Source organism: Mastomys coucha, unplaced genomic scaffold (genome assembly GCF_008632895.1).
Source record: "Mastomys coucha isolate ucsf_1 unplaced genomic scaffold, UCSF_Mcou_1 pScaffold16, whole genome shotgun sequence".
Lineage (NCBI taxonomy): Eukaryota > Metazoa > Chordata > Mammalia > Rodentia > Muridae > Mastomys > Mastomys coucha.
The window spans coordinates 90138454-90160817 of NW_022196898.1; the positions used below are offsets into that span (position 1 = coordinate 90138454).

A 22364-nucleotide genomic window follows, 5' to 3' on the forward strand; every position below is an offset into this window, starting at 1 on the left:
GAAAGTGGCGCACAGCACCTCCTAGGAAAGGAGACTTTATCCTGAATATACTCCGTGCCTAAGGCATACGCAGTTGCCTTTTAAACTAAATTCTCCTTAAACTTTTCTTTATCCTGCTTCAAGTCTGTAAGTACAATAAGACACTGTCAACTCTCACACATATCAGACTGGTTAAAAACAGACAGAATTCCCATGCACTTATTGGTAAGAAGAAAACATAATATGACCTCTCTGAAAAATACATTGGCAATTTACATTTAAAGACACTATAGCACATATCTTTGCAATCTTAGTCCTACACCTTTATTAAAGTGAAGTGAAAATTTTTACTCCTACAAAATTCCATTCATGAGTATTTACAGCAATTTAGCTTACTACTACCTAAAACAGAACAGTAATTCCAATATGCTTGGTAAGTAAATAAACTGTGATACATCTATACAACTGACTACTCAGAAAGAATTTTACAATTATTGATACATACATCTTGGATGAATCTCAAAGGCAATATGCTAACTTTAGTTTCTGAAAGACTACATACTTTGTTTCTATTTTTATGACATTTTTAAAAGTAAAACTATTCATAAGTAGTTGACACTGAATATGGACTTGGGGAGAAGAATAACTACAAGGCTTCTACAAGGCTTAGCAGTAGTGGAGTTTGGGGCGGGGGCGATAGAGATATTCTTTTCTTCTGGGCAAGGATTGGTGCCATTCAGTATCCATTTTTTTCCTTTTTCTTACCACATCAAGTAAGGCACTAAAACCACCCCTCACTAACATGCCCACAGGCCAACTGAACTCAGTGATTCTCTTATGAGACTGCCTTCTCAGTGAGTCTAGGTTAGGGTGCATCCACAATATGTTAACTACCAGGATGGTACAGAAAAACAAAACAAAACAACAAAAAATATGAAAAAACAAAAAAGAAAAACCATCAAACAAAGGGCAAAGCAACACTCCCCCCAAAAATAAGCATTTATCTTATTAGTATTTCTTTGAAATTACATCAAAGAATTCAAGTAATGGAGCTGGAGAGATGACTCAGCAGTTAAGAGCATTTGCTGCTTCTTGCAGAAGACCCAGGTTCATTCAGTTCCCAGGAGGGAATGAGGGAATGGAGGTTCACCAACGCCGGTAACTATGTGCACTTTTTTGTCCTCCTTGAGCACAAGGCATGCACATGGTGCACAAATGCATGTTGACAAAACACTCACATATATTAAATAAAAAGATTAAAATAATTTTTAACAAGAATTCAAATATTAAGGATCTACACACCATTTAGTTGTATGCTTATGGCAAACAGGAAACAAATTCAGGGATGGAAAAAGTGATTTCCTACTGGTCACTATGTGACCCGTAGTGAGCTTACAATTCAAAGTGTGCTTAAGAGTGAGGAATTTATTAGATAGGAATATTAAGCAGTTATATAGATTTCATAGATTCATCCTTTATACTATACTACATATAAAATTCAGGGCACAAAAAAGCCTGGCATCATTTTCTTAAACTCTTCTTTAAGAATGTTACATTGGGCTGGTGAGATGGCTCAGTGGGTAAGAGCACTGACTGCTCTCCCGAAGGTCCTGAGTTCAAATCCCAGCAACCACATGGTGGCTCACAACCATCCGTAATGAGATCTGACTCTCTCTTCTGATGTGTCTATGTAATAATAAAAATAAATAAATAAAAAATAAAGTAAAAAGAATGTTACATTTAAGAGACTCAGAAATGGTTCTTTCCCAAATAGATGCTTTAGAATCAGGTGCTAATTCTTAACTGCGGCTCCATTCTTACATAGATCCACAATCTTCCATGTAAGGTACACTTAGTCTCAACTACCCATGCACTCCTAATTTCTATGTGTGCTAAAATTAACATTCCATAAGAATATTCTCTTTGTAAAACAAGAATTCTCTTTTTAAAAAGTGTCATTATATTTTTAATTGTTGAATAATTATTGTGTACAGTGTAATCTCTCATGTATACACCAGGAATGTCTAAATTAGGCTAATTAAACAGCTACTTGTGCTCTATTTCTGAATGGATGTGAAAATAATCTGATATAGTACTTGCCTCCTTCTCTTTATGGCTCGATTTACTTATGATAATGCCCACTAGGTTAATCTATGTTTCAAATGACATTTTCCAGCCACATAATGCCTTAATGGTATTTCCCATATGTATAAAACACCATGAGGGAATAGTGGTACTGAGGACTGAATTTAGAGCCTTGTGCTTAGAAGGAAAGCTCTTCCAAGTGAACTATATTCCCAGATTGAAACCCTATTTTTAATCCATTTGTTAACTGAAAATGTTTGCACAGCATAGCTATGGTAAAAACTACTGCAAGGAACATGGGGGCATGTGCACCACCTTTTTCATGTGATGATTTCAACTCTTTGGCACAGCTACGCAGAAGTAAGACTACTGAATCATGCGGCAATTGTTTTGCTTGTGTTTGTAGTGGTACAGATGGAATGGGGGTCTTCCACACACTTTTTACCACAAGCAGCTTTTTCTATCTTTTGTTTATAAGAAACCTTCATTCTATTTCCTGTATTAGTTTACTAAGTTGCAATAGCACTAAGAACTCCTCCTCTCCACACCCTTGCCAACATGTATCCTTTAACTTCTAAATAAATGACCCATCTCAGAGGTAGGAAGAAATATCTCTCCATATTTTTCAGGTACAGTTCTCCAATGATTAGCTATTAAACACTTCGATTTCCCTTTCTTCTAAAAAGTGCTTATATTTAGGGTTTGTTTTGCTGGGGCTTTTTTGTTTGGTTGGATGGTTTGGTTTTGGTCTTGAATCTCCTGCCCATACATGTGGTGCTGGGTAGAGCCCAGAGTCTTACACTATCAGTGAACCACACCTACAGCTATGGGAGAGGAAGCGCCTGCCTCACAGACACTTAAAGTGTCAGGGTAGGGGGTACTCAAGGGGGTCCCACCTGCCCATTGGGGGAGATGAGGATGGATTGCGGGACAGGAGCAATGAGTAAGTTTAAAAAAAAAAAAAAAAAAAAACAACTTAAATTAAAAAACCCCACAAAAACAAAAAAACTAGGTTAATGTTTTCTTTATTGGTAGTCTGAGTTTCGGGAATAATATCTTAATATATAATTTGCATATATTTTCTGTAACCTGTGTGTTGTCTCTTCAATCTGTTGTTTCCTTTGTCATGTAAAAACTTTTAAAATTTATTGTAATCCCATTTATCTATTTTTCAAGAAGGCCCTTATCAGGCCAAGGACATGAATATTCTCCTAGTTTGCCTTTTGTAGCTTTTATTTTTTTGCCTCTTGTAGCTTAGGGCTTCAAATCTTAAATTTAAGTCTTTAATCCATTTTTAATTAATTCAGTGTAAGGGTGCATTCTATGTCAATTTTTATTTTTCCACATATGGATATCCAGTTTTCTAAACTATTTATTATTAAAGAAGCCTTCTCTGCTGAGCATTCATTCCTAACACTTTTGCCAAAATTGACAATAAATGTATGGACTAATTTCTAGGCCAGTTTACTTTATTAGTTCATGTCTGTTTCATGCCAATATCATGCTGTTTTAATTAATATAGCTTTAAAATATACTTTGAAAACCAGTAATATGATACTTCTAGATGTTCTTCTTTTCTAAATGGTCTTTTGTGGTTCCATACAAGTTTTACAGATATTTTTTTCTACTAGTATCTCTGTGAAGAATGATATTGGATGCTGGCAAGATGACACAAAAGATGAAGGTGCTTACCATGCAAGGTAATGGCCTGAGTCTGATCCCTATAACTTATGATGGATGGAGAGAACCATTCCTGAAACTGTCTTCTGACCTCTATATATGTGGCTCATATACACACAGCATGCACACCCCACTCACTACTAATAAAAGAATATTAAGACTTTGTCAGAGACTCCATTACATCTATAGATTTCTTTCACTAGAAAGGTCATTTTAATATTATTAAAATATTAAATTTAATATTAAATTTAATTGCTTCTAAAGACTCAAGCACGCTAGGCAAAGCCTTCACCACTGTGTTATATCCTCAGTCCTCTACTTTGCATGTTCAGACATGGCCTTACTAACTTATCTGGGCAGGCCTTAAATTCACTTTGTTGACAAGGTAGACCTTGAACTTGCAATCCTCCTGTCTCAGCCTTCTAACTTAGAAGAGTTTACAGGCCTGCACTACCTTGGTTATAATACTTATTATTCTACCTATGAACATAGGACATTTTCCCTCTGATTTATGGCATTTAAATTTCTGATAGTCGATATTTAACAATTTGTATTGTATGGTTTGTTCATTTCCTTGAATGGATCAAGTCCTAAATATGTGAAATTTTATACTATTAATAAGTAGGATTTTTTAAAATTTCATTTTAATTTATCATATTATTAATGTATACAAATGCTACTGATTTCGTACTCTAAAAGTTTACTAAATTTCACTATCAGTTCCAACAGTTTTTTGGGAGAGGAATTTTGGGGAGTTAGATGGAAGTCTCTATATACGAAATAATGCTGTCAGAAGCAGAGATAGATAATTCATTTCTTCTTTATTGTCTAGATGAATTTTAGTTCCTTTCCTCCTTAGTCGCTCTGGCTAGGACTCTGGCTAGCTAGGACTTGTAGTACTTTACTGAGGAGAACCCTAAGAGTGGCTATCCTGTCTTGCTTCTGACACTCTAGGAAAAGCTTTCAACTATCTACCATTAATGCAATAGGAACTGTGAGACTATCTCTCATATATGCATGTGTGTGTGTGTTGAGTACAATTCTTACTACTTCTAATTTGTTGAATTTTAATCATGAAAGAGGTTGAATTTTGTCATTTGCTTTTATGGAACTACTAAGATAATTTTCCCCTGTATTTTAAACTATATGGAAAACGAACGTGAGATTAAGAAAATTCTGGGCATGAATAGCAAATATTCATTTCATGTGACTTCATACAGCAAATGAACACCTTAATTTTTAATACCAGCCCCAAATGTCCAGACCTTTATAATAAACAACATTTCAGCATTATATACATAATTAAGAATGTCCACCTGGTAAAAATCTTTACTTTACAAATAGGTAAAACTGTACTGTACACAGCAGTAAACAATAAAAGAGCCTGTACTAAGCAAGGTTAAAGGCAAGGATTGGCACACAAAGCTGTCTCTTCTGGCCTCCATATATGTGTCATAGCATGTGTATAACTAATGACTTGAGAGCTATTTCAGAGGTAAATTATGAACAAGCCTCTAGGCTGAGGAGAAACCTCAGTGTGTAAGTCTGACAATTAGAGATCAGATCCCCAGGACCACATAAAAGTCAGACGTGGTAATACAAACATCTGTAATCCTAGTGTTCCTTACAATAGGGAAATAGAAGCATAGATAGGAGAAACCTCTGAAATTTGCTGGCCAGTTAGCTAGGAATGCATATATAACAATAAACAATACAAGATTCTATACCAAGCAATGTAAAAGGCAAGGATTGACACACAAAACTGTCTCTTCCAGCCTCCATGTATGTACCATGGCATGTTTCTGTATGCCTGTGCTGAATGAACACACGCGTGCTCTCTCTCTCTCTCTCTCTCTCTCTCTCTCTCTCTCTCTCTCTCTCTCTCTCTCTCTCTCTCACACACACACACACACACACACACACACAAAATGTGGATTTTTAACAAAATTATGAAATTTTGTTCCAACACACTAAAGTATTAAGCAATCAAAGCACAAACTGACATTTTATACATTTGGTATAAATGATAATTCCAATTATCTGTAAGTAAATATTAAACATTATTATTAAAAAAAGCCAACCAACCAACCAAACAAACAAACAAACAAAACATAATCAGTAGAAAGTAGTTTTAGTTTTATCCTAAAACTTAAATTTTAGGCTTATCTTCTACCTTACTTAATATTTAAAGTGAAATGACAAAATATACTTTTATAATAATTACAAAAATGAAGGTGTAATTTCAATTTGCTGGGTTTTAAACATTTATATGCTGCTATCTCCCAGTTTCTATAATAACCCTGGAGAACATGAGGAAATGTGTGAGCCTTAAAGGGACACCCAATTAGTGAGGGATAAACGTGGATGGAAATCAATTACAATACTATAATAAGTGAATAAAGTAGTACAGTGAGGAAAAGAACAAACAAGGAAGGTTTCAGAATTTTATCAACTTGGCTTCTGAGGGAGCCAATGAATTTGACAGTAGGGCTTAAAGGAGGTCTTTTGTTGTTTTTGTTTTGTTTTTATTTTGTTTTAATAAGTGTCTAAAGAAATGGTCAATACTGTAAACTATTTATTGTTAAGTAAAGAAAGTACACTATGCTGAGGACTGAGTGGGACCTGGCTGGGGGACAGTAAGGAATGGCATCACTGAAGTGATGGGGCCTTCTGAGGACACCTAATGACATCTCCCTAGATAATAATACATTATATACATTTGCTAAAAACATCAAATCATACAATCTAACATAATGTAAATCACTCACACATTTATTGTATGAGGTTTTTATTCCACTAAAACTAATTTCTAAAGGGAACTAAATAAACCAAACGAGTCACATTTTGTGTTACTAAAACACTCATATTTGAATGAATCACAAGACAGTTCTCAGCATTCTATGAAGAAGAAAATGCTTTCTCTAAATAGAGTTTAAAGCTCTAGCAGTTTCTTATTTTGGAATTCTAAAGACGCAATAGGCAAGACATGTAGGACTTGGCAGAGATCCAAACACAACAGACTATCTTAGTTTATAAAATACTACTACTAAAAACGGACTTTTCATAATACATGTTTCCATTTATAATATAATTACTAAATTTATGGGTAAAAGACTACCAGCTGAGGAGTAGAAATAGAAAGTGTTGTATAACTAGTCTGACTATTTTGAGCAAATTAATTCACACCTTTGGAACTGTTTCAGTTGTGAAACAAAGACTGGTTTCCTATTATTTATGTTATTTTATTCTTGAACATGGTTGAAATCTATATACAGAACCTACAGATAAAGAGTTCTGAGTCCTACATGTAGATACCAATTAAGTAAATGAAAAACACGAAATACTGTATTTTCTAACACTTTTTAGACTGTTAGTGTTATACCTATTATATCTTACTAGCTAATGACATGTTTGTCTAAAATCTCATACTAGTGTTTTACTTTTCATAAATGATTTTTCCTTTGTTTATTTTCTTTCTGCAAATGAAAAGATTATAGCTTAATTTACTTACATTTTTCTTGAAAAGCTATACAATAAAAAAACAATGCTGTCTTTAGCTTTAGCCTGCCTTTTCTGCCTTTAGTCTGAAGGAGGCAGGCAGTTTTCCTATCTTCACTTCTCATACTACTGAGAAAATATCTAATACCTGTTTTGGGTTTTTTTGTTTTTTTTTTTTTAAATGGAGCTGGGGGGAGTAGAACACGCCTGTAATTTCAGCATTCTGGAGGCACAGACTGATTTTGATACCAGCTTGGATATAGTGAGTTCTAGGACAGCTAGGGTCACAGAGACAAATTCTGTCTCACCCCCACTGCCCTGCTCCCCCTGCAACTAAAGAAAGAGGTCTTTTTGAAACCATGAGTTACATTTCCCTCTTATTGTTTATACTTACAGAAAAGTAAAAGGTAATGTTTAGGATTTTGTTTTGTTTTCACTTTTGTTGTTCTTAAACAATGTGCCTGAGAGTTCAGGTACTTAATTCAGGTTCATAGTGCACAAAGCACCAAAGTGGTAAGTTTGATTAATGGCTGAAAATCTTTAGTATGGATTTTTATAGAACGCATCCTTCTTTCACATTTATTTATTTGGGAGGGGGTAAATGAAGTCAGAAGAAAATCAGTCCTTCCATTATGTGGGTACTGGAAATAACTCAGGCTGAGGAACAAGCATCTGTCCTCTCTAAGCCATCTTGTTGGCCCCATGGAATGAATTTTTCCCTTTTGAATCATCTGGTCCACTTTGCTACTGATCATAAGGTTAAGAGTATGTGGTTGACTCAGTACAAAAGAATACTAGAGAATAATTCCAAGTCCTGTCCTACTCGCTAAGGATAAACACAACAGTTACTTCTCTCTAAGTGAATGCTTCAGTTTACACAGCCATACACTAACCAACCTGTACAGTACAGAAACAAGACCCTAACCACAATGGAAAACGTCTCTGTACTTTTCCAACAGCTAAAAACTACCATCATAAAGCAGAATTCTCTGGAAGGATATCTATCCTGCTAATCTATCACAGAAACAGCCAACAGAGTACAATACCTGCAGAGTCCTCTGGATCCGATACAACGATGTGTGCATTTAATTCTTGTAACTTGTGATGTAATTCTTCTAATTTTTTATTTGACTTTTTCAAAATGTTGTCTACATAAGCCAAATTTTTCTTATCTGTTGTAACTTTCCTCAGGTTTTCAGCTCCTTCTTTGATTTTCAGTTCTTTCCTTATTTCTCTCTTTATTCGATCCTTGATGTCATCCAATTTCTGTTGCACCATTGTATCTGAAAAGTCTAATTTCTGAACAGCACTCACATTCTCAGAAAATGGAAGAGTCCGGGAATCTCCCTACAATAAATAAATAAATGAAAACTACGTAAACAAGTATACAATAGTGGAGTCTAGAAAAGCAAATGTGTAACATTAAGGATTAAGTGTCTGTATCTTGAGATTATTTATTAACCGAATTACATTTAACTTACTCCTTAATAGTAAACACGACTTATTTCCCTGTGTTAAAACCATATGGAACCTTAAGTTCAAATAGTCTATCCATTTATTAAGTAATACTATTTGACAAATACACTTAAAGTGAGCTAGGCATGATGTTTCATATCTTTAATCCCAAAGGGAAGCTGAGGCAGAAGGACTGTAAGGTTCAAGGCCAGTTTGGGATATACAGCAAGATTCTATCTTTAAAAAAAAAAAAAAAACTAGCTTCACATATAAATTACAATAATACATCTACATACAAAGGCATCACAGGGTTGTGTGAAGATGGTTAAATTGCCACTCATAAATTATAAACTCTGATCAAGTTATTTAATCTTTTAAAAGTCGATTTATTTATCTACAAAGATCAAGATAACAGTATTAGTGGCTTTTCAGAAATATTTGGTGATTCAAGACATTCTAAGAGAAACTTCAAGTATAATTTTGACTCATTAATCACTTAATAAAAACATTACTAAATTCTAAAGGTAAATAATATTCTCTTCTATAGAAATCACATGAAAATAAACAATGTAAGTACCTTTCTGGCCACTTTTTATCATATTACACATGCATTAAGCTTGTGAAGACAATGATCAGAATTCTATTTATATATTTCATGACTAACTTATTAGATAAGTTTACTTGCCAATACAAAAACAAAAAATATCTTTAAATTATCTTAAAAGCTAAGCTAGAGCCCATATAATTATTCTTTGTAAAGTAGAACACCAGTTAAATACACCCAAACTCCATGTAAATCAGCCAAAGCTACTTCTATTCATCTAATTAGACTAATGAAAATGGATATTAGTTTATCAGCATTGCTTTGAATATTTTTAAATTCTGAGGGCAACGAATATAGCGGTTTCCTTTGAGAAGAGCCGCATTTGTGGATGAGATGGAAAAGAAGATACTTTACTGTGCAGCATGCTTACGTACCTCTGAAAAGACGCCATGACATTTATATATAAGCACATCCTACTTAAATTTTTGGCATATTACACTGTACATCTAATCTTTAACCCCTGATAAAAATATGTAGCATCTGAAATTGGGGGAAAGATGGACAAATGCTAGCATCTTATAGAAAAGATGAAGGAGCTGACTTTTACTATTTTGTTTCTAGCATCCTTAAAAGCTAAGATTTCCTTGACATTCTGACAAGACAAAACATGCTATCAAAAGCAAACAAACAAACAAAAAATCCAGAAAACCTTCACATGCATGTCTATACAATATCTATTCTATACTACATGCATCTCGCCTAAGCTAATTCCTGAATATGTGTATTGGCTTTAAGTTTCTTATTTTTATCTAAGTGTATTTAGGATGATCTTCCTCCTGGTCTAAAATACTGATGACGTTTTTCAGTATTCATTCATTCACTCATTTGTCTGTTCGTTCATTCATTCATTCATTCATTCAATCACTCACTCACATAGTGAATGCTGGTAATAAACCTCAAGGTGCTTCACATGCCAACCAAGCTCTCTATCACTTCCCCACATCTCCAGTTCCTTTGACATTTACCATCCAATGTGAGTCTCGCCAATTTAGCTTTCAATTGACCTTAGATTGGGTATTGAAAGCACCAGCCATATGACAATTGCCAATGAATAAGAAATTCCTACTGTACAGTCTTATGTAGACTGAGGCAAAAAAAATACTTTAGACAAAAAAAGACTTTAATCCACTCCACTAGGTATTTTTATTTCAATTCTTTTAAGTTCACCAGATAATATCACAGAAATTACTTTAACATGTTCTTAAATTAATATTATGCAATAGGCCGCAAGTCCCTTAAAATTTCTTGGTTCCTGGTATCCTTATCATTTCAGTAATTTTTTTTTCCTCATTCTTTGCAAGCCAAAAAAAAAAAAAAAATTACACCCAACACTTGTATTTAGTAAACTGTAAGGTCCAATTATCTTAATATTTGTGTTTTAACAACTTAGTCATGGTGTACACTAACAATATAAACTGAAACAAAACTTTAACATTTATATAACAGCTTTAAAGGCTGTTAAAATAAAGATAAAAATATCTCACATATTTGATGTTGATTCTTTGAAAGCCCTTGCTTATTATTATTATTACTTCAACTCTTATTTCTTTTCAAATTATTCTCCAAATTCCAACATTAAAAAGTTATGGGAAAGTACTTTGAGAGACAATTTTTCTTGGCTCCATCACCATGCACGTTATACCTTTGGGATATACCACCTCTCTGCCTCCAACTATTTCTTCCAAGTTCCTTCTTGGCCTGGGTAACTTTTTGTTTTAAAGTTCATGACAACCTTCCTGGGAAAGAATTTCCTGCCTATGTTCTCCCCTAGGAGTTAAATGACTCTCCTGTGTGTTAAGAGGGGTTTGAGGGCAGGCTTTTATTTGGCAGATAAAACCCTTTAAAACAAAACAACAACAACAAAAAGATTTGTCACTTAAAATAATTTGCACACACACACACACATCACATGCCCCTCCCCCCAAAGAACACAAACTTCTGTCTTTCTGACAAAAAAAGTATACTCCCAAAGTTCAGGGGCAAGCCAGGATTCCAGCGTGGAAAGTCAGGTATGAACTGCGCCTGACAGTAGGCTGGCTCTCTCTTCTTTCCATAGAGCTGACTTTTAGTAACTACCTTTTTATTCCCATTCACATTTTCTTGAATTTACAATAACCAAAATAAGGTGTTTAATTAGCTAAACTGTGAAAATATCCCCAAAACCCAAAATCAATTATAATGCCAGGCACCATTTCTAGGCAATGAGATAATATTATTAACCTGAATCAACTAAATTAGCTTCTGACAAACAGTAGATAGCTAGTAAAAAAAAATCCTTATTATAACTTCTGCCTTAGTAGTTTCTGTTCAGGAAGAACTGACTGACTATACCTACCTTAATTACTAGCTTCATGCTTTTATCCACTAGTTCAGAACTATTTTTAACTCCATAAAACGTCATACTGCCTCCCAAAGTTGATACTTTTTTCATCTTTGGGAGGCAAAGACAGAAAAATTGAGACTAACTGGCCTAGCAGCAGTTCAAGGCCTTCCTGAGCTACATGGTCAGACCTTATCTGGAGAAACAAAGTGGCAGGGAGTTGTCTGGCATGTCCTAGATCCTCCATTTGATTCCCAAAAACAAAAACAAAGCTGGATCCAACTCCTAATTGCAAAGCCCCTTTTATATTCATTAATATGCTCTGAAAGTATGAAAGGAAGAGAAAAAAAAATCGAGTCCATGAGCTAATTTTAAAGATTCAGTTAAAGTCTCAACTGTGCAGATCATCCACCATCACTGAGTACACGTAGTAAAGAAGGCCCATACTTTTCACCTCTTATCACTGAAACTGCATGTTTATCCATTTCATTCTAATCAAAATCATCTAAAGCTTGCTGCTTACATACATTCCAATTTTATTTTGCTTTGCAAAGACTCAAATGGTTTAAAAAAAAAAAACTACTAATCTAAGTCCAACATTACCAAATGATTGACCAAAATTGTTTTAATAAGGTTTTCATTACCAATCCCACTGACTAATCTTGAAGCTGAAATGATGTAGTTTAAGTAAGGAGGTTTTAATTGGTAGGACAATAAAAACAACTAAATTATTAATAGACAAAGTAAAAGTTACAAGGCTGTTCAAAAGAAGCAAAATAAATTTAAAAATGTAAGCAAATAGGTTAAGTAATAGACTAGAAATAGGTGATTAGTAGAGCAACAGACAGATAGCTGAGGAAAATAAATTCTTTACATAGAAATAAAGAAGTGCACCTGAATTATTCTCATTAAAGAAAACTGCTGCTTTGTCAAGAAGGCTACACCTTGCTCATTTGACAAAGATGATTTTACCATTTTCTGTCCATTTGACAAAGATTTAAAAAAAATTATACTGCTGACTATATACAACCCTAAGACTAATAGCCTTAATAGAAAGTCATTAATATAAATAGAAACCTACAATTTCCTTTGATGTAGTAATTCTAATTGTAGAAATGTAACAGAAGAAAATAAATAGTAATTATTGTTAGCTAAAAACACTACAACTATAAAAGAATTTATCGTCATCAATTAAAAAATCAGGATGCAACTTAAGTGTCACCACAAAAGCTTACAGAATAAACAAATTTCTTATGTTTATGGCTTTCATCAACCCACTCACAACAATATATCTAACTTGGTGTACTGCTAAGTATACACAATTTTATTTCAAATGTTATACTTAACAAGAGAAAGAGATATTGAAATAGTCACAATTATCTCTGGATCAAAATATTAACAGGTATTTTTAGTCTTGTTCACCCAAAATGAAAATATTCTCTCTGCTTTTGGAAATATTTTTTTCTATTCTTCTAGCCTGCCTAATACGAACATTATTTAAAAGAAACCAAAAGCTACATTCACTTTATTTCAATTCTGACAAATTTAAGTTTATAATGGTAACACCAAGTATTTGCTATTTAAGCTTTTTACATTCAACACATTTCTTCTGTAAGAGATGAAACTATACATTCTTCTTTATGTAGGCCATATCATATATACCAGTCAAATGAAAAAAATGTGTGGTTTGTTTTTTTTAAAGCTATATTTACCAAATAAAGTATATATTTGGTAACAAAAATTCTGGTTTTAGCCTAAAACATAAATTGACAGTTGCAATTTATTATACTTCAACAAATTCATAATACAGTTAAGAAAACATTGAAAAAAAGAACAGTACCAGATTTGAAAAACAAAATGAATACTAAGACTGTCAGATGTGACCGAGTACTTCATTTAAAAGGAGACAGGAAAGGATGTTTACTCCTCACTGGCAACGTTCCCAGAGAAGTGACAAGGCTGTTACGTTTTCTGTATTTCAGAAATATAAAACAGTCTGACTTGACAGATGCCAAGAAATGTTAGAATATCAGTGAAAACACTGAGCACCATGACTTACATACCATACTGTCTTGGCTCCAAGAATTTAAAAAGGACCATTTGGTCTAATCCCCTTGACTGGAGTTTAAGGAAATCCTGGCTGGGTTCAGCACACTGGTTTTCTGACTTCAGTGCTCTTTCCTTCTGTACCTTAAGGACTGGCCCTCTGGAATACTCATTTACTTAACCTTAACCTAACTGATTTGCACTATAGCTTTTGAGTCAGGAACACTGGCAAACACAGGACTTCCTCTCTTATTTCACCCTAGCCTATCCTTTTATACTTCAGAAGCACAATCTCAACTACGAATCCAACATCCGTTCAAATGGTAGCCCCATTAAGAGCTATCAAACAAACATGGCATCCCACAACCTTTCCTTTTCCCAGTTTGCTAATACAGAAAAAAAGGGCTTTGGTTTTCCTATATTTTAGCTTCTAACTACTTATTAAAGACAGTACTCAGTAGTGAAAATATAAAGGTAAACTGACACCCTTTTTTAAAGTGTTCAATTTATTTAAGAAACACATGAAAACCAGCTCCAAAACCTTCCCACAAATGCAGGCTACATGGTTATTTAACAGAAGCCCAAGTTAGAATGTAACACAATGACAAGAGTGATGCATTCCCCAAGTCATGCATAAATTGTACTATTCCAATCACACTAAAAGCTTCAATGTCTTCAATCTTATCATCACCACTTTACTACTGTTTCGTGGGTTTTACAATGGTTATGCCCAGGACTAAGAAATATTCTTTCACACCAACCGTGCCATTCCTGGCACACAGCACTGAACAAAGCAGACAGTGCTGGGCACTGGGTTCCTTCCTAACACCCACCCCCATTATCTTTCCTAAGACAATACTCATTTTGGTTAGATGAATCCAAGTGTACAGATAAAGATTCTCACTGCACTTACCTTTCCTGCACCTACGAACAACCACAAAGATTATTCTTGTGAAAGAGAACCAAACCCTGCTTGGGTGTGGAGTTCATAGCTTCTTTTCTTTTGCTTGGAATACAGACCTAAGACCTGAAAATGTAGCAACCATTTGTGACAATGAAGAACAAATAGGACAAAAGCCAATTCGTCATGAATGACAGAGCAGAAAAAGGCTGAGTTCTAGATATCCTAATTCGTCTGGTACACAACTCCTACACTATCTACCCTTGTCCTCGATCCCTGGCCTCTTCTAAGCAGCCCCTCCTCTATTTTTATGTCTTATACATGTGGTATGTATGTGTGCATATGTGCTTCTTTTATCTAGGTTTGGTATTATGAGAGAAAACACGATATTTGTTTTTCTTAGTGCGTCTTACTGCACTTAATATGAGAATCTCTTCTATCCACTTTCTTGCAAATAACATAATTTAATTCTTCTTTGCAGCTTGAGTAAAAGCATACTATGTATATATTCTGTTTTTTCTTTGTCCATTTATCCACTTACATACATCTATGTTGACTATACATTGGCTACTGTGAAGATGTCTTTACGATGTCCAAATTCTCTGTTGTATATCGACCTATAGTCCTTCAGCTATATGTACTCAGAGGCACACTATCACATGGCTATTCTACTTTCAATATTTATATTGACTGCCATAGCAAATGTATTAATTTACATTCCTCCACACAAATAATTTATGATGGTTTCTTTTCTTCAGCATCATAAATACTGATTTGACTATAGGAAAATACACAGGATTTAATATAGCAATTGGTAATAATACCAATTTAAATCTTTACCTTTTACTATGATTAAATAAAAATTTAGGGAAGAATTTGGCAACAAAATGACAGAGCTGCGTTAAGAAAAACACAGGGAAGCAATTATGAAGGGATAGTACCCTAATACAAATGGCACTGAAAGACCCTCCTTCCTTTCATTCTGTCTTTGGGGTAGCCTTTAGCTTAATCTTTCTGAAGGTATGTGGTAGAAGCAACAGCAATATGGCATTCAGGAAATTTTCAAGGTGGGCCTTAAGAAGACTCAAAGGTGTTTATCATCAAAATTGTGATTATTAAATGTTACATAAAACCTAGGCTCTTCTGCTAGCACGAGCAGGGAGCCCTGGAAAATGAGAGGTGCCACATGGACAGAGTTCACTTAAAAAAGAACAAAGTAACCCCACTTGCCCCAACTATTACGACTGAGATGCCAGACACTGATCCCACAGAGGACATTCCTGCTGGCTACCAGCTGACTACAGCTGCATCAGTGAACTCAGCTCAGGCCAGCAGAACAAACACCTAATGTTCTTTCAGAATCACAGGATGTCTGTATGCAGAAAAAAGACCCATGAGAGCGAAGCTATGGTTGATTCAGGTTCTACGTAGTCTCATTAATTGTAACTAATTACTTTTCGTGGAACCTCAACGGAAGTATCACTCTTTGAGAAAAGGGATGTTAATACTACTATAACAGAAAAATTAACAAGCAATGCAATATTAGTTTTCTTAACATCTTTCCACGTACCATTTTTATGAAAATACAAACTCTACAATCCTCCCCCAAAATAAAAGATACATACTTGATATAAAAATACATACAAATATTGACTAAACTATATGTAACAGATGCTATTCCTGGACATCTGACATAGAATGGTGAAAAGAATCTACACTGTAAGCTAAGCTCAAGTTCACAGTGATATACACTACTACAATCTATGACTATGTAGATCAAGTCCATGGCTATATTAATTATTTTAATCTTCTCCCTTTCCTAACATATAAATTCTTATTCAGTGAGAAATCTGGCTCCTACTGTCTACTACACCTTTAGTATATAGCAGTACAAACTGTTGAACTCAGTAAGAGCATAGCGGTTACACGGCTATCGATTTTTCTGCAAATTAATCCAATAAATATCTATTTAGAAAACCATAACCTTTATACTTAAGTATTATCCAATGGAAAAACAAGTCACAACTAAAAACCATGTGTATACAGTAAAGGAAAAGACCAAGGCAGACATAACGATTTTGTCAAAAACACACTCAAATTTTAGGCAAACTGTTCCTAATTATTTGACATTTAAACACTCTGACTAACTTATCTAACAGCATGGTTCAATACTATCCAATGACTTCCTAGAGTACATTAAACCATCCTGATACCTAGAACCAGTTTCTCATTTCTAGCTGCCTACATACTCCTCACTACATAAGTGTTTTATGGATTTTTTAACCCAGCATGCCTCAAACACCTCAGTCTTTCCAAATCTCCTTATTTCTGTTAATGATCGTGAAATCCTCAGTCATCCATTGTCAATCCTTTAGAATCGCTTTTAATACTTTCTGTCCTTTGCGCTTCAATATCCAATCGATAGCCAGACACTACATTATCCACTTTTTATTCTCTCTACAAGAAGTCTTTATACATTCTTATAGCCAAAGGAGTAATGTGCAAAGAAAGTGTTTTCTAAGATTTGTCATTGCTCAATTTAAGACCTAGGTTAATTTTTTTTACGTCTACTTAAGGAAAAAAAATACATAATCTAATAAATCATAAATTTAAGTCTGAACATAATGTTTATACTCAGTCAAATGTTTATATACACCTATATCATTTTTACTCTCAGTGACATTTTTAGAATGGTTTGTATATTCCCGATATCAATTCTCATTTTGTTAAAAAACTTTTATTACAGTGTTTTGAAACCAGAAATCAATGTTTTTTTTCTTTAGTGGCAATTTGGACTGCATGCTTACTTTTTTCCCCTTCACTATCTCACTTTAAGCAGCTCTTAAAAGTGTGATCCATGGCCAGGCAGTGGTGGCATATGCCTTTAATCCTAGCACTTGGGAGGCAGAGGCAGGAGGATTTCTGAGTTCGAGGCTAGCCTGGTCTACAGAGTGAGTTCCAGGACAGCCAAGGCTAAACAGAGAAACTCTGTCTGGAAAAACCAAAAAAAAGTGTGATCCATGGTTGCCTTCAAGTCCCACTATTCTTGCCTAATTATTTAATTACTCAACAACTATCTGTTATATTTTAATTTCATGAGAAAAGAAAATATACTGATTACTACTAAATATGTTGCTAATTAATATATGATCAAGCCTCAGAATACTTTGAATACAACAGATGTTTGTAGGGATTGCTTAAATGAAGAAACGGTTACATAAAAAAGTAACAAGAAAGAAAAAGAATCACATTAGCCTATCAACTTTTCCAGAAGCAATACTCAAAAGCAAAGTCACACATGAGCTATAATATACTGTATCATTAAACAGACTAAAGTTTCAAATGTGACACATTCCACTGTAGGTGAAGCTAAACAAGAAAAACCTACAGAGAACCTGCTAATACCCACAGCGCGTTTCCTGATTCTTATTCATATAATACAAGAAGTACAGGTTTAACAGGTTCAACCACACAAACCGAATTAGAGAATAACCGGTAGGCCACCACTGGTGGGAACCAAAAACCAGGGCTAATGTAGCTTTGTGGTAGACTCTTTGCTGAGCATGAACACAACCTTTGATTCAGTCTCCAGCACACATAAGAAAACACGCATACACAACACACTTGGGAGAAGGGCAGAATAATATCATATCCAATAAGCTACTGAACATTAGTAAGGTTTCCTTCAAACACAAAAGAGAAGTGCACCAACAATGATAGAACCCCCCCCCCACTCCCCACAAAGAACATTTACACTTTAAATTATACAAGTTACTTTTGTCATTATCTACTGTTCTGGAATAATGTAAGATTACAAATTGTCTTCCCTTAATATTTTGACTAGGAAAATACAACCATGTAACTCATACAAAATTAATCCAGAATAGGCACTAAGTGAATGAAAAACAATTCTCCGCAATTAACAGTACATCCTTTCACCCAAATAATTGGAAACCTTTAAAATATAACCTTGTAAAAAAAGAAACTATAGTATAAAAAGCAGTTTGACAGTAATTGTGATATTAACTTGACAGTATTTAGCTTTGTAGAACCTGCAATTCCATCAAGATAAGTAATAAACTAAAAATGAAAATATATATAGGACTGAGAAGTGTTCAGCAGTACAGCACTTGCCTATCAGACAGTCATAAAGGTACTGAGCTCAGTGTGTGTATGTGTGTGTGTGTGTGTGTGCACGAGTGCATGTGGGTGTTGGGGGGAAAAAGGGAGAATATATGTAAAACACAAAAGGTTTGGTCATGCCATAATTTGTAGCAGGAAAAAATACTATAAACAATTTATATATAATACTATAACCAAAAATACTATAGCCATAACACAAAATGAAGATTTACAATATAGGTATAAATGAGTTAAGAAGTATATTGCTGCTAAGTGCTTTAGATAAACACACATTTCCTTAGATAAATACTGAAAACAGTGTCACTTTGACTTTATCACAATAAATCAATAAACTACGCATAAAAAAGCTTATATTAGGACTGGAGAGACACTCAGCAGTTAAGAGCATCATTGACTGCTCTTCCAGAGGTCCTGAGTTCAATTCCCAGCATGGTAGCTCACAACTATCTGTAATGGGGATCCGATGCCCACTTCTGGTGTATCTGAAGACAGCTACAGTATACTCATATATAATAAATAAATAAATAAATAAATAAATAAATCTTTTTTTTAAAAAGCATGTATTAATATTCCAAACCTACCAATAATTATACTGCCTTAGAGATAAATGAATTCTAGCACAACCCACACAATCAAACCTTACTCAACAAAAAGTAAATTATTAATACATTCAAGAACATGATATATTCTTAAAAACAGTAGTTGTATGAATTCTAGGCCCCTAGCAACGCACAAATTACATTGATTTTTTTTTTCCACAGAAAAACTCTAGAAAATACAAAAAGAATAGATAGAGACAGAAAGCATAAGTTGCCAGAAGCTGAGAGAAAGAAAATAATGGTGGGAACATAGGACTACAAATGATTATAAAAAAATTCTTTAAAGGACATTTCCATTATATTGATTACAGTGATAATTTAACAAGCATGAGAGTATGTCAAAAAGTCTAACTACATATTTAAACATATATGGCTTGCTGTGTACCTATATATATGTATATATTTATATATTCCATCAAATATATAATATATACACACATATATATAAAGAGCACTTTAAAAAGAAAACCTTTTTCAATTCTTTTCAGTCACCTACTATAGACAATAATGTTTTCTCCATATTAATAAAATCAAGGTATTGGGACTGAACAGATGGCTCAACAGTTAAGGAGAGCTCTAGCTGTACTTAGAGAGAACTGGGTTCAGTTTCTATAACCTACATGGCAGCTCACAGCTCTCTGTAACTCCAGTATCAGGGGATCTGGCAACCTCATACAAACATACATATATGCAAAACAGCACTGCACATAAAATTTCTTTAAAAAATTAAAGATAAAATATATTCTAGTGCTAGTGTTCTTGGCGACGATGATGTTGTGGTTTGGTTAAGTGTCAAAGTGTCGAAGGCCTGGTCACAAGGGGATGCTACTGGCAGATGTGCTTAGCAGAAAGGTCTTTTGGTAAGTGATAGCATGTCCTGCCAGGCACTGGGGAACCTTAGTTTCCTTCTGTTTCTTCAGTAGTTTCCTAACATGAGGCCAGTAGTTTATTCTGTTACATGTTCCCTGCAATTGTCATCTAGCAGATCTTAGCCTAGAACATCCAGATTAGTTAGCCAAATAAATACTCACCTCTTTTAAATTATGTCAAATATTATTAGGTAAAAAAATGAAACAAACCCAGTGGACAAATCACTGCTTCTGTCCAAGTCTCATTTGCTGACTATAAAATGATAGCAAGCTAAATTGACATCTTTCTCAAATGTCATGGGCCTATACACTAATACTCCATGCTTTCCAGAACTCTACAAATCACACTGAGATGGAAGAAAATACTTCAAAATATGTAAATACCCACTATCATTTAAAAAATAAAATAACAGAACAAAGAATACTATCTTAGGTTTATACAGAACTATTTCTATATTCCAACTGGGCTAAATTATCATGTAATATGGACATATAACTTCTTCTCTCTGTGACTCATTATAAAACTCAGTAACAGAAATTAATAAATATCTCTTATTTTTATTGCAAATTAAAAGCAACATATGCATGATATATAAAAGTCCTAATTAAAATAATTCTTAATAAAAAACAGTGAGTCTTGAATCTCTGAATCATGAAACTTTTACACTCCTTAGGTTTTATAGTAGTACATGAAAGTAACTGTAATATCATCAATTAAAAGATAACTTCTGGTTTTAAAAAGGATTACTCAGCAGTTCTGTATGGATAAGGACTGTCTGTTAAGTGTGCTGGTTGGAATGAGAATAGCCCCCATAGGCTCCTATATTTGAATGTTTGGTCCACAGTTAGTGGACCTGTTTGGGAAAGACTGAGAGGTATGGCCTTGTTAAAGGTGGTATCAACTGGGGGTGGGCTCTGTGGTTTTAAAAGTCCATGCAATTGCCAGTTAGCTCTGCCTCATGCTTGTGGGTCAGGATATAAGCTCTCAGTTACCACTGCAGTGCCATAACTGCCTGCAAAATGTGCTCCATCCCCCATCATGATGGTCATGACCTCCTACTCTGAAACTGTATGCTTGATCATAGTGTCTTAACACAGCAATAAAATAAGTGAGACAGCAACAATAGTGAGTGTTCATTAAGATCAATTACATAAAATAGATAGTGTTACATTTCAATTTGCACATTTAAACTAACAAGACAGAAGGAAGACATAAGTGTTATATGATTATTCTTGTATTTTTGGTCATGAGCTTATTAGCCTTTAACAACTGAGGTATCTCTCCAGCTCATATAAAAAATCAGTAACAAAAATTAACAAATACCTCTTACTTTTATTGTAAATTAAAATCAACACATGTGTGAGACATAAAAGGTGTTCAGTCATAATTAAAATAGCTATAAGAAAGTAGTAATTTAAATCATGAAACTTTTACATGCCATAGATTTTATAATAATACATGAAAGTAACCATCATTTTATTTTTACATAAGATGATCAGATATATGCTCTCCCATAGACATTTTAATAACAAATTTATCTTAAATAAATCAATTATACAGAATAACACTGGATCATTAGCCAGACTTTCTAATTCAAGATTTTTTGTTTTAGATTTTTTTTTTTTTCTTTGCAGAACAGGGTTTCTCTGTTCTGTTCTGAAACTTGCTCTGTAGACCAGACTGGCCTGGAACCCAGAAATCCCAAGTGCTGGAATTAAAGGTATGTACTATCATGTCCAGCTTTACTTTTTAAAAGATACACAGATCCTTAAGAGAACATAGTTTTTATTCCTAAGAACAAATACTTCAATTTGCAAAAACAATACTATAGAACTAAACATAATTTGAAGAACAAAGCAAAAAAATTACTGAATAAATCTCCATCCGTGGAAGCTAAAAAAACAAAAAACCACAATGAAAGTCAAGCTGCTAAGTTTCAATTGCCTTTCTTTGTAGGTGCTCAACTTAAGCTGTCATCCTAGAGAGGAGCAGTGGTAAGATGTGGTGGTCTACCAAGCAGAGTTAAGCAAGGACACAAAATATTTTAGCACAGCTATTTCTCAAAATGTGTATCTTTGTTGCTGGTTTTTGCCTCAAAAAAGAAAAATTACAACCCCCTTTTTTCATTTCTGGCTTTCATGTACTTAGTTCTCATTACCCCTTCCCCTTGGACTTATTGCTCCT

The 22364-nt window shown here is 34.2% G+C and overlaps 1 protein-coding gene across 2 annotated transcripts in view; it reads right to left on the minus strand.

The window, feature by feature from the left end:
- The window catches only part of Pkn2 (protein kinase N2), a 97610-nt gene that overhangs the window by 58594 nt on the left and 16652 nt on the right, over window positions 1–22364 (minus strand). For both annotated transcript variants that reach the window (XM_031375714.1, XM_031375713.1), the window contains exon 2: window positions 8289–8589. In XM_031375714.1, coding sequence (XP_031231574.1) covers window positions 8289–8520 — 232 coding nt within the window. In that variant the 5' untranslated portion in view covers window positions 8521–8589. The remainder of the gene's footprint in view (window positions 1–8288; window positions 8590–22364) is intronic.